At 39.6% G+C, this 14,079-nt stretch overlaps 1 protein-coding gene across 1 annotated transcript in view; it reads right to left on the bottom strand.

Moving 5' to 3' along the window:
* Positions 1-2,903: 2,903 nt before the first annotated feature.
* Positions 2,904-14,079, bottom strand: part of PLA2R1 (phospholipase A2 receptor 1) — a 36,878-nt gene continuing 25,702 nt past the window's right edge. Inside the window, exons 21-30 of the mRNA XM_068195642.1 lie at positions 13,821-13,938; positions 12,915-13,045; positions 12,210-12,345; positions 9,562-9,800; positions 8,856-9,024; positions 7,830-7,970; positions 7,285-7,401; positions 6,670-6,846; positions 5,988-6,017; positions 2,904-5,776 (exon numbers count right to left, since the gene is read on the bottom strand). Coding sequence (XP_068051743.1) covers positions 5,559-5,776; positions 5,988-6,017; positions 6,670-6,846; positions 7,285-7,401; positions 7,830-7,970; positions 8,856-9,024; positions 9,562-9,800; positions 12,210-12,345; positions 12,915-13,045; positions 13,821-13,938 — 1,476 coding nt within the window. The 3' untranslated portion in view covers positions 2,904-5,558. The remainder of the gene's footprint in view (positions 5,777-5,987; positions 6,018-6,669; positions 6,847-7,284; positions 7,402-7,829; positions 7,971-8,855; positions 9,025-9,561; positions 9,801-12,209; positions 12,346-12,914; positions 13,046-13,820; positions 13,939-14,079) is intronic.

A 14,079-nucleotide genomic window follows, 5' to 3' on the forward strand; every position in this document is an offset into this window, starting at 1 on the left:
TTTTCAGTGTTCAGTTAAAAAAAGAAAAACCACTTTTTTTTTGGTACAAAATAAATGGAAATTTTTAATTTCTAAAGATGAGCATCCATCTATAGAAATCTGAAAAGATACAGGGATGCTGTTGTTCTCCTGTGTTTTCTGAGACGCTGACCCAGCTAGTGCATTCTCCTGGTCCACACGGTGGTGTTGGACGCCCTTCATGCACCCAGGGACAACCACCACTGCTGCTGGCCATCCACCTCTGTAGGCAGCTGGCTGTTAGTTTTGTGCCTTTCTGTGCATGGTTCAGAAAGACAGGCTTCCCTATTTTCCTTTGCTAGCATGCAGAGGAGAGGAACTTTTGGCCCACTCTGCATTTCAAGATTTATTTTGTATCTACAAGTTTAGCTGTTGTGGTCACTAAAAGAAAATACTTTAAAGCATTTTTTTCTGAGAACCACAGTAGAAATTTTGTCTTTAGGCTAAGGTTAAGAAAAAGGTAGGATAAAGTTGTAGAAGTACTTTTGCTGTTTCCTAGCTGTGCACTTTTGGAAACAATTGCAGTTGAGAATCACTTCCATGCATAAAGACAATGGATAGAGAAAGGGGTCAGGAACTCTTATGCCTTGGGCAACTTAGAGAATAAACTGGGAGAAGGAGAAAATGAATCTACTTTCAACAGTGCAGTGGAATGATTCCTTATGCAGTTAGTTCTATGTCTTAATTTTTCATTTCCCCTGAAAAGTAGTAAGCAAATACTTGTACGAATACAGTCAAGAAATAAAATATTAAAATAAATCCAGAGAGATACATGGCTGAAGCATTTTCAGTGAGTTGCCTTTCCATGAAAGGCACCAGAATCAAAATATACCACAAAGATATGCTTATTTATAAGGAACACGACTGGATTTTCACTTTACTCACCATAGAAATGAAAAGCCCACACCCCAGTGTAAGGACTTGCATTTTCCCTTTCTGAGCACTTTGATGCATTCCATTAAAGTGGTTGAGTAGGAACACTGAGACTTGGAAAGCTGTCTAAAGCTGTTCTGTAACATTGTGGCCAGGGCTCAGAACCCACACTCTTATTTGCTGTCCTGTGAGTTGGGAGTTTTGCTGCTTGTTTAATTAAAACTTCTAAGGGATCCAGAGCAGATCCCTGTGATGTTTTCTCTTGCGCAGCTCGTTTTGCCAGCTCTGTGTGTACCACTACCATCTACTGGCCAAACCGAGACTGTGTTTCCAAGCACCACGATCCAGCTTAAATCATTCCATCTCAGAGCAGCAAGGACGCCTGTGGGTTTGTTCTTGATGGTTACTCACACATCTGCATCAGGGCTGCACCAGACTGTAAGATATCACTGCTGGCCTGCAGGGGTTTGAAACCAACACTCCACCAGTTGCCAAAGGAAATATTATAATACTATTATAGCTTAAATAGAGGCCTCTATTTTTTTTTTGTGGATTTGTTTTTTGGTGGATTTTTTGTTGGGCTTTTTTTTGAGCTGAGGATTTAGAGCCCGGTTGATGAATGTGTGCAATTTAGCTTTTAACCAAACAAATGCCCTGGATGAAGTGCATGCCATGGTTTTTGTTACAGTGGGTTTATTATTACAAGAAGCTGAGGATGCCTGTTACTACACCGAGGGAGGGGTAACATGATGAAAGATAAAAGCAGGGGGTTAAATTAAATGGGAATTTGTGCAATGGTGCTTTGGGAACCAGAACTGGTCAAGTGTCAACAGAGCATGCAAATCCACTATTTTTTCCCTATGGTCCCTCTGGACTGCACAGCACAAATTTCAAACAGCTCGTGGCTCATTGGTCATACCCCAGCTACAAAAGTGTGTGTGTGCAAAGGTAGTGGAGGCAGGAGAGTGGGAGGGAGGAGGATCCTTGCATAGGGAAGGGCAGTGCCCAGGAGAGGCACAGCCAGAAAGGACTTTGCTAAGGAGTCATGCTGCCCACTCAAAACCTTGTGCCACAACATCCCTTTGCTGTGTCCTGTCATGCTGGGCATCACCAGCATACAAATGTTCCCATCACAGACTTGTGTCTGCCTGGGATGTGGCAGCTGCCTTGAACATCTCTTTTCCTCAGAGACATGCTGCAAGGATTGCTAAAGGGACCAGGAGGTAAATTTTCTCCTGGAACGGCATCTGCAAAGACAAGCAGATGGAAATCTGCAAGGACAAGCAGGTGACAAACCCAGTATCTGGCAGACAAGTTTGTCATGTTGACCTGAATGTACCTGTCTCTGGTGGGGTTACCCTTCCATCACCCAAGAAAGATGTGGTATGAAAAGATGTAAACACTTCTTTTTGGGTAAGAACACTGAAAGAAGCTAACATGGCAAAAAACCCACAACATTCACTGGCCTATTCAGGCCCTGTTGAACCCAGTCCTTGGACACACAAAGCATGTTGGTGCTATCCATGGAAACTGCTGTGCTGCAGTCCATATATCTCTACCTCATTTGCGGAGGACACAAATAGGCTCCCACACAACACACCCTCCACAATTCAGCAGAAAAATTTCTCCAGCCCATCACTCATCCCTGGGGGCTCAGCTCACTACTGCAGGGAATAGGCAGTAGGCTGGGAGAATCTCTGTAAATTAATGCCGTGATTCCACCACCATCCTTACTGTTGGTGCTCTGGCTCCCACCTCCTTCCAGCACCTCTCGCACACCTGTTCTGGGGTATCCTCATCCAAGCTCTGGGAAACGCTCAGACCACCCTGTGTGTGGAGATCCTGGGCAGTGCCCAGGTCTCGTCCAGTCTCACAGCCTGAAAGGAGGCTGGAGCCAGCTGTCCTCACACAGGATGAGCCAGGGCAAAGCCTGGGCACTGCTCTTGTGAGACACTAAAGCCTCTCTTCTTAGTAAAGCTGGGGAAAGATTCAAGAAAACTTACAGCACGGACAACTATTAGTCACGCTTTAATTTTCCAGTTGAAATAATACAGTGAATCTCACTGCCAATGTCATCAAGGTCAGCAATAAAACCACAGTCAACACATACTCTGATCGGGGACAGTATAGGAGACCTCTGATTAAGGGAAAACAATTGAAAGCCATTGATAACAAAATCCAGAAGGAAGACTAGAAAGCAATAATTGATTACATTCTTGAGTGAATAATACCTGCAATTATAAAAAAGTTAAATGATGGAAGATTTAAAAATAAATATCCAAGGGTCTGTTCTTTCAAAACCATTTCAAAGTAGGAAGAAAACACTGCATGGACTTTTTTTTCTTTAAAACAAGCTCATCATTTACATCAACGTTAATCAACAATCACTATTTTGAGGTTAGGTTTGATTCTGCCATTATCCTTCAGATATATTTTAAGGAATAAAACATACCTCAAGGAAAATTGATAAAACATCTATGTCAAGTTTTGTGAAAAAATACAACTTCATTAACCACATCAAAATCAGACCAGAGTCTGTATAACTATCAACAGCATTGATGACAACAACAGCCCAGTAAACACATGTCCTCAGAGATGACACAGCTTAGTCCTGCAAAAAAAACCACCCCGCAAGCCACTCTGCTTGCTGTACTGTAGGAAGGCAGCATTTACACACTTCTCAGTGAGTGTGATGAAGGGGGTTTGTTGGTTTAAGTTCCTCCAGCTGTAATTTGAATATGTGAAATAGTCATGGGGAAAGAAGAGGTCATAAGCTTTTTTTCCTTTTCTTTTGGTGGTAAAAAGCTATCACAATTAATACACATAAACAACAGCTTATCTGGCAATTGTACTCAAAGTTTGCAGTCAAAAAACTCTAATAATAGACTGCAAATAAAAACAGTCTAGTAGATAAATCTAGAGGACTAAACCAAAACTTTAAAAATATTACTGAAGATTAATGTATGGGGTCAAACTGCTAGACAGAATGTACACAGAAAAGCTATTTATATTTTATATGACAGAAAAATTTCAGATTAAGAACTTGTGATAGCTACAACCTTAGAAGTCATCAAAAAGAGTAAACCAGTTCTGTTAACCAGAAATATTCTATGTATGAAATAATTTTTAAAAATAGCCCTACACATAATTATGGCATGAACAGGCAATTTTTGGCCATGTGGAATCTAGCTAAAAGGCAGTCATGCATTCCGGTGCGTGTGCACAAATATTGTGTAAAAACATTTCAGACGGCCTTGGCTGCTTGCTTAAGTCTGAGGAACATACCTCAATCTCAGGGCTCTTGCAAAACTTTTAGAATGAGTCACCTTAAAACAAGGAAACTGAGAAATAGAACAACAAATTCAGCAGCTTTTAGAGATGGTGGAAATGACACTAAATCCATTGTGAAGTAATAACCATCACTAAGCATTTGTTTTTCCACACTGCAATTAAAAAAAAAAAAAAACCTAAAAAGAAAAAACCAAAAAAACAACCTTTCAGAGAGGTGTGTGTAGGACTGGTTGGTAGGAATCCCAGAGAGAGTAAACATTTCTGTCCTGGGCTGCTGCAACTGAGACAGCACAGAGACCTGAGCTGGCTCCTTCACAACCATCAGCCTGCAGAGCAAGGGGTCAGCAAAATTCATCTTCTTTCTTAGCACCTTGGTACGAACACAAAGGGAAAGCGTCTGCTACATGGGCTTAGAGGACTAGCACCCTTGGGGAACAGCAATGTGGCTCCCCCACATGTCACCCCTAGCTTTGGAGAGCAGGTCTCAGCAGAGTGTCCATGAATACTGCTCACAGGAACACTGCAGGTGAACAGTAAGGCCATTTGTTCCATTCCTTCAGAAAGATTTATAACAGAGTTTTTTCTTCAAACAGATATTGCCTGAAAATGTATTTAAAGAAGGCTGATGGGATTCCATGTCTGAAATAATCTAGGTGAGAGATGACATAGCTAAATCTTTAATAGGATGCTGGATGCATCTCAAATAAATATAATAAGTTCAGGATGACAAAGCCCATATGCCATTATATGTCTAGACTAATTTATTTTATAACATGGACTAGGCATCACAGGCCAAACTACCAAAACTCTGGCAGTCCCAAGTCAAGAGTGACTTCATCTCCCTGTAAGCTTGGAAATCAATGTGGCAAGAATCTATTGTCTGAAAAATAACTGTCCATTTTGCCAGCAAAAAAAAAAAAAAAGTCTTCCCCATAATCCTTGGAATATATTTCAGAGTTCCTAAATTCAAGGCCAAATTTTAATGTCAGCTCATAAGCAGGTTCTGCAAAGTATAAAAACAAAACAAAAAGGCCCAAACATTCCCAAAGGAAAAAGTTGCATGAAAATGCCCACTGCTCTGGGACCTCAAACATGTCTGCTCCAAGTGAGTGGTTGGAGGTTTATGTCTGTGAGTATTTTCAATTCCTGGCTTGTCACAGAGAAGAACATTTTTCCATGGCTCTGCCTTGCATCCTCACCTCATCCTGCCACAGAGGAAGAGCTCTCCAGGGTAGGGAGCTCCTGCAGCATTGACACTGATGGCCGTGAGGGTTTCTCAGGATATGGGCACCCCGAGGGACTCCCAAGAATGAGAAAACCACTGTAGGTTGTGAAGTTTCACATGGAACACAAGACTGCTTGCTACTTCTGATCAATTAATTGTTCTCACTTCTCTCAAAGTCAGAAATGAGGATACTTTCTTCCAAAGCAGGACTATCAGCATTAATCTGTGGCAAATAGGCGTTTCTGACCCACAGTATCCTGCGGAAAAGTTGGTTATTCTCCTTGTGCAGGCACCACAGGAAAAGGGAAATGGCAGCCAACATCACCAATGTCACAAGAACAGCCAGAGCTACAAGCCCACCGTATGATGCTGAAAGGGAAGAACAGAAATTGTTCTTAAGCAAATATAGCTACAATTATAAGTAATTTGAAATATAAACATATAGCTCTTTTAAGGAAAACATTACTACTCCTTATATGTCACATATTTCAAATCACAGGTTTAACAAGGAAAAATATTTTCTCACAAAATATCAGCTCAAAATGTTTATTATTCCTTACAAAAAAAGTACAGAGTTTACCTTTTTCAGAGGATTCTGTTGTATCAATATCTGAAATAAAATCCAGAACAGTCACAAAATGACCCACAAAGGTTATTATATATATTCACTTTAAAATGAATACTGAGAAGACAATCTACCTAAAACCAACAAGAATAAGCTGTTCTTTGTTTAATTTGACTCATGTCAATGTTATTCCAACTGGCCAAGTTAAACATAATCTAGTATGTTATTTAAAATCCCTTTAATTTGGTGGAATATATTAATTGGCATTTGTGTAAGGATGAGCAGCAGTATTTGCCCACTTTTTAAAGCACAAATTCATGAACAGAACCATGCAGAGGCAGATCAGCCTGGTTAGCGGGTCCAGCAGTGACTGAGGGATTTTGTGTGGGCTCTGGAAACACTTGATCTCTCTCGCAGACCCACATTCCTACTGCTGTGGTGCCTGCACAGCTCTCCCAGGCTGGACCTGCCCTCCCCACGGGGGCTGTGGAGGTCACCCTGACGCCACAGGAAGGCTCCTGCAGCTGGCAGTGGCCGCCTGGGTTCCCCAAACAGAGGTCACCCCAGCTGCCTGGGGCTTTTAGAGGTGTTTTTTGTCCCAGTGCCAAGGAACAGAACTAAAAAAAAAGAAAACTGACACCAAGTAAGCAAGCAGCAAGTAAAATAATGGTTATAAGGACAGAATTGCCTTCTTTACCTGCATCCATTTTACATACAAAACCCTTCTTTTCTCTGCATGGAGATAATTGCCAGACTCCATCTGTGGTCCTCAAGCTGATGCAGAAATTCCCTTTGAGATGATCAAATTCAGGCTCTCTGATGCCCCAGTTAGAATAATTTAAAGGAGAACCATCAAACCAGGAGACTGTCTCATCTATGGGCAGAAGTTGAAAATTATACAAATAGAATAGTACTTTGAGAAATATTTCTGTTTCAGTTAGATTTACCCTTACATGAAAAATATGGTATTACAGAATACCAGGATTTTGTCTGTTTGGCCACTGTATTACTTTCTTTTCTTGGAGGATTTAAAAACATCCTATGTAGTTAACACAGAAGACAATCTGTAGTGTACCTTTAAGAAGGAAGAAAAGGCATCTACATGCATGTATGCATATTGAGTGTTCAGAATATTGGTAACCATTGCAGAAAGCCTCACTAGTTTTACTGCATCATAAACAGGCACAAATCAGTGAACAAAATCTCAACAGACCAAAGTGTTTTGGAAAATGGTTATTGAACATGGTTTTTGGAAAACAACCAACACCCAAACAAAATTCTTACATGCAGTTCTATTCTTCCCCAAACTTACTGTCTGTAACAAGCAGAATGTTCAACCAAACCGTTTGTACAGAATAACCAAAACTGTGTAATTCTTCCAAAATGAAGGCATTTTCATCTTCATCTTGAATAGTCAGAAGATTTGATCCTTCAAATTAAACACAGAACAAATTTTCAAGCAATCCATGCCATTAAAATTTAACAATGTGTTTCAAAGAGTTAACATTATGAGTCTTAATTGAAGAGCTTGAAAAGTCTGGTTATACATTATAAGTTCTTAAATTTGTATAATTGTGAAAATGCTCAAGCAGATCCAGAACTGTTCTCACATGCCTTTAGAACAAATTTGAAGGGAAAAATGTTCATGTTATGTTTTATTGTAGAAACCAGTATTTTCACATGGAAAGGAACATTTTTTTGATGCATGCTGCCTCCAATTTCATAGTTGGCTTATGAGTTCCACTGTCGTTATCTTGAAACAGAGAAAACATATGCCATGATTTCAGTCATTTCAGAAAATAAATATTGATTTAAGATATCACAATGACATTTGGTAGCTACAAAAGAATCACTTACCTTGATTTTTGCAGACCTCATATGCTGTATCAAAACTCATGCCCTGCAGAACTGTGGAAAAGCTGTAGCAACTGTTTTTGAATTTGATCCAGGGTACAGTTTTTTCTGAACATAAGCCTTTATAGGCATTGAGTTTCTTTTCTGTGATAAAAGTAACAGCACAGCTTTATTGGCACAACAAAATACACATTAATATAACATTCCACACACTGTTTTGGAGTAATGCTAATAGCATGTTATTGTGTTATGCCTCTATTTTTTCAAAGTGAAAATCTAGCAGTTGCATATATTTGTATTAAATGAGTACAGCTGGTTTTATTTCTGATCAAAAACCTTGCTGGATTACAACAGCAGGATCAGGACAATATAACTGATAGTGATGTGCATGAACTAACCAGGGTCCAAGTGACCAACACCACTGAATGGAATTATTTGAAGAATTGGATGCTGCCACAAGACCTTGCAGTCTGGCACTGAATGGAGTTCCAGATCTGAATTCTGGATTTAACTGAAGCCCAGCCAGAGCATTGCAGGAAACAACATATTTTAGGATACAGAAAAATATTCTTACCTTTACTAAAAAAAAATGCACAATATTTGATGTGTTCATCAGTGAAGATATGATAATTTTTTCACTTTGCTCTAAATTCTTCCCTTCTCCCATCCCACAGTTAATTTCAACAAACTCAATTTATTTCTATTCAAGTTAGGTCATTAACAATCCTCATTTTCACAGATAATATAGCGTTCACTGAAGAGACAGAGTAATAAATTTCCCTGTTTCTTTTCTATTATGAAAATTCTCTTTCCATTCTCCTACAGATCAGACCTGATGGCCAATATTTTATTGGAAAAAAATGGTTTCATAAATAGGAAATACAGAGAAATACACTTCAGTTTTAAGTAATAGTCAGCCTTGCTTAACATTGCTTAACCTGTAGCCAAATAACCTCCTTTCACGTATTTCCACTGTCAGTATGCACATTTGCAGATGCAAAGATTTAATATAAACCTTGACTGACTTACTAGGTGGCACATGGCAAATTGCTCCTTGCAGAAGTTGTTCACAATTTGCACTTTTCCAGTGCCCTGAAGTATCAATGTAAACACAGCTGCCAAAGGCCTGGGACTCGTCGTCTTCCCAGAAGGTAAACAAAGACCTGGTCCCATCTGACCACTCAAAGTTAAGCCCATTCTGCCAAAACAAATTTCAGGTTATTTTTCTAATATAATTTAGCACCACACAAATTAATCTTCTTTTGGTGGCATCCTCACCAGAATTACAGAATGTCTTAATTTGCTAAAGGCCCAGCAAGGATAATCAAAAAGCAGAGCCAAGGATCCTCCTAACTCACTTTTGGGAGAGTGATGTACAAACTACTAACTACATCTAATTTTCTGTTTTCAGCAAGCAGTTATTTGGGCCATTGGGCTACTAGGAATGAAACAATGAAATTTCAATGTCAGCATTACAAGAGATTTTTTCCCCCATGTTTTTAAGTTTTCTATGGCTTTTAGTTTTCAGTAGTCTTTGTACCAAACTGGCTGTCACTGGACTTACACATTATGTTTAAAAAAAACAAAAAAAGCAAGTTTACGGCTCAAATTTTCCAGTGTTTAATCTCTAGATGCAAACTTTCTGTGACTTCAAATCAATGACACAGCTCACTAGCTTGTAACTGGCAGATCTCCTTTGCAGCATCACACTGACAGCCAGGAGCCTCCTACATACGTCGGAAGTGAAGAGCCCGATCCAGTGGCTGTATCCCAGGCGGTTGACGATGACGGTGAGGAAGGCTTGGTGGTACTGGTCTGTAATGCTCACTAGCTCTGCACTGTTTGCCATGCAGGCTTGCAATGCTGAAGACCATGTAAAATTCCCACTTATTAGTTTATACATTCTGTTTCCATATTCTAAAGTATCTGGCACAGGATACATATCAGATGCATTGGTAAGATGTCTGGATGTGTCTGTTACAAGCAGGAAAGAAAAAGAACTTATTTTTAAAACAGACAACTTGATCACAGCTGAGCAGCTTCTAAAAAAATAAGAACTATTGTTACAAACAAATTAAAAAATTGAAAACTCCTTGATTTTAGGAAGGCACTGTGAAATTTTAAAAAGAGAGCTCAGTTCAAATCCCCTGCTGCTTTCTTTCATTTTAGTCTCCTTCAGAAAATAATTCAAAAAAGGGGAAATGGAATGCAGGCAGGATGGCAGAAGCAAAGCACCGGCTCATCTTTCCAGGAACTGACACATCTGTTTGGACACTTGAGCAAATTTAGCAGTTCACTACTGCCAGCAAGAGGCTGTCTCACTACTCCCTTCCTTGCTTCTCTGCTCTTCCTGCTGCAAATTCCTTGGTCTGGTGTTTGCCTGAGCCTGCACAAAGCTGACACAGCCTGTATCCTTTTTACAGCCTGCAAAAAGCTGCAGAAAATGACAGTAACTAGACGAAAATAAATAAATAAAGCAGGAAGCAAGAAAAATATTGGGAACTTTTCTGCTGAATTCGCAAACTGAACTGCCTGATAGTTTGGGATAGTGCCATGGGTGTCCCACTGGGGAAGCAGGATGGTCCATTTAACCCAGGAGCACTCTGCTGTGCATGGGGCAGTGCCGAGCTGCATTACAGCCAGGCCCAAGGGCCCCTCTCAGATCCACCTCCCTACTGGGAAAAATTTCAATTGTAACAAATAGCGTTTAAACCTTGTGAATTCCTTTAGCTTTAACCAGCAGAGCTTGGTCTCGTATTAACGTGAGTAAGTGATTATATGAAGGTATATCTTGACCAGCCCACATCACTGGGATTCATTCCAAGAAAAGAAACTTTTTTGGAGGGCTATGACCAAAAAAGGATAATTAGAGGAATGGGATGTTCCCCAAATGGCCACCAGAGACCCTCAAAAGACTCCTACTCTAACGTAATGTAATATAAGCTCCAAGAAGTGATTTAAATATGCAAAAGAATTCACAGAACGTTTAGCATATATGTATGAGTTTGGGGAAATTTAATGAATATGTATAAGTTTCACAGATTTCAACTAGTCTGTTGCCTGGCTGCAGGGCATGGAATAGGAGGAGATCTTCCCTGCAAGCCTGGCACCAAACTAAAATAATGCAGCTTTCTAACACTGCAATTACAGTGTTGGAGAGTTTTATTCCTGACTTTCGGTGACACATCTGAGAAACGTGGGTAGGATCCTGAGCACCCGCTGCAGCCCAAACCCTCGCCAGAATCCCGGCCACCATAAGGCAACTGTTTTCTTTCCTGCCTTTCCACGCTCCTCCATCTGTCTCAAGCAGCAGCAAGGGGTTAAAATACAAACGTTTGGGATGTAACTGAAACAAACCAGCAGGAAAGCACATTTATTTATCTTTTCTGTACTGTGTACAAGATCACTCCAGCCCTTCCCACAACTGCAGTTCCCAATAAATGATGTAAAATCCAGCTATGCTTTGCTTGAGTGACACATAAGCACTGCCCAAAGCTGGTACTTTTTCTACTTCCCAGCTGGCCGTGCATCCCCTCCCAGGCGGCAGCAGCAGAGTGTTGTCTCTGCATTTTAGGGTTAAATGTAGGGGTGATAATACAATATAGAGCTGAGCCATACAAAACCACCCTCGCAGTAGAGGCAGCTGCCAAGGAGACTCCCACAGGCTCAGATGCCAGCCCTCCCTTCACCTCAGGGTCACCAATGTGCTGCTGCCCTATTTGGGTGCCGTGTCCTGGCAGTGTCCTGCTGGCAGAGGGGCTGCCCTGGCAGGGGCTCCAGAGCTGCCCACGGCCCCCAGCCCAGAGGCAGCACCGGAACGTGGCTTGAGGAAACACAACGAACCACGTTCCTCCCAAACACTTCATGCTTCTGGGCAAGGGAACTTTATGGTACCAGAATAAGAGAAGTGTGGTTCTAGAAAAGAGAAGCCAAGCTCTAGTCAATAAGACAGTCGGGTCCACAGTGTTCAGAAAAATGTATTTGCTAGAGTCTCTTGTGATCTAACACTGCAAGTTATAACCCCCCACCCTCAATCATATTTTCATCAAAATCACCCTCAATTTAGCCTTTTGTGGTTACTCTGCAGCCATGAGAGAAAATGTGAAATTTCATCTCTATTTCTAATTCAAAGATACACTACAGAATACTCAAAGTTAGGAGGAAAAGTTAATAACAGAATATTTTTTAGCAATTACTTCTACATCCCAGCTACCAATTTATTAGTGTAGAGCTAGTCTGTCTAAACAGCAAACTGTCTTAGAAATCTTTTATGTTCTTTGTTTTAGAGACACTTATAAAAAGCTGCTTCTAGATAAAAACAAAGTAAGACAAATTCCATATAGTAAGAAAAGAGAACAGAAGCTAAGCAAGACAAAACCTTACCCTGAGTCTTTTGGCAGACAAACCCATAATTTTTCTGACAATTTTCTAAGTACCATTTTCCCGTAAAATAAAAATTAGGGTTATTTGATACCAATGTACACAATGGAAGTTGATCTTGAATGTTAAAATGCTGTCTCTGCAATCAACACAGAACCTTATATTAATTTAAATATACACCATGTAAAACAATATATAATTATTAACTTAAATTTAGGAGAATAATTATTTCAAAGTCTCTATAAAAAACATTTAGGTAGAACAATGAACAGTCCCATAAATACAATTTGAAACAATCAATTCATAATTAAAAAGTCAGAAGCTTTCAGTTAACAAACCAAAATGCTAACCCCAACTGGGACTAACATGTTGTGAAACAATGTATTAAAATAGGAAATTAATAATCTTGCTCCTAAACTTTGCTCAGACCAAGCATCTAATGCTAACCACATGATTCCAAATTTTCTGCTTAAAACCAGCTCCAAGAGAATGTGAGTAGAGCCACAAATTATGTGAATGTCTGCCTCAATGGTGCCTTGTTTGCTGCTTCTAGTTGTGCCTGTAAACCTGCACCCACAGTTCTCTGAAGTTGCAAAAATTAAGAGCAGCCTAAACTGCTGTAACAACTTTGGCCCTGTCTTATAGAAGTCATGATTTTTATGGATAAAACCAACTTCTCACTGTCACAACCCCCCTGAAAATACTCACATCCACTAGGTCAACTGGTGACCAGTTAGAATACAGCTGAGGATTTTCATTCAACCATTTTTCATAATTGTCACTCTGGAAACCTATCCAAACACTTGTTTTCCACCCATATAGATTCATTGTTATGAAAGCTAGAAAATGGAACAGAAACAAAATAAACCGGTAAGCATTTAGGGATAGATCAAGTCTCTTGCAACACACTAAAGCATTGAAAAAATATTTCAAATCAATGATGTTACACAGTTACTAGAAAATAAGAATGAATGGCATTTCAGTATCATCTAACTATAAATTCAGTTAAATTGATTAATTTTAATTGGGTTAGGATCTAGTCCATTAGCTAATAATACCAGTCTAACCACTACACATTCCAATTGAAGAAGCTTTTCCTAGTTTTAGTTGAAGATTTCTTAACTAAAGATAGCCAGTGAGATTCCTCCCACATCCAAATAAATGGTTTTACAAGTGTGTGTGAAATTCAGCTACAGGTTTTTGTTCATAAGTATTTTCAAATTTGCTGGCATTTATTTCTCTGACAGTTCCAGCCTGGTGCCATACTACAGATAAGATTTTAAGTACTACTAAAAGATAAAAATGAGATAATCAGGTAGAAATTTTAAATTGCAAATTTTTAAATGGGTATTCCATTTTTGGGAGTATTTTTAAAGCATGGTAAGCACAAAAGAATTTGCAATTATTCCTTAAAATATATCTGTGATATATCTCAATGAACCTTTAAATTTTGGCAAACTGAGAAACATTAATGTGTTTGAAGCAGTGGAACCACAGGTAAGAGCTGAATAATCTTCTTTCCTAAATCTGTATCCAAGATTAAACTTTACTACAGCATCCTAATGAAGATGACATGTTATTTAACAATATTTAACAACATTTTCAGCACTCTACCTTGCTCCAGTTCATCTTCCAGGATAGCAAGTGACCCATCAAAGTTACTGCAGAATTCCTGTGCAGAGTACCAGTTTCTCAGATGTTCTGGATCCTTTGGAATTTGTATTAAAAAGCACTGTTTCAAAACAAACAAACTTGCTTTGTTTGCTTTCCTCCAGCCATTCGTCAATCACTAAGAGTGGTCACTAAAACACTTTACACACTGTTACTGAATGTTAAATATTTCACTGGTTTCTGTCCTGCCATGGACATCTCC

This window comes from Anomalospiza imberbis, chromosome 7 (assembly GCF_031753505.1).
Source record: "Anomalospiza imberbis isolate Cuckoo-Finch-1a 21T00152 chromosome 7, ASM3175350v1, whole genome shotgun sequence".
In the NCBI taxonomy this organism is placed as follows: domain Eukaryota; kingdom Metazoa; phylum Chordata; class Aves; order Passeriformes; family Viduidae; genus Anomalospiza; species Anomalospiza imberbis.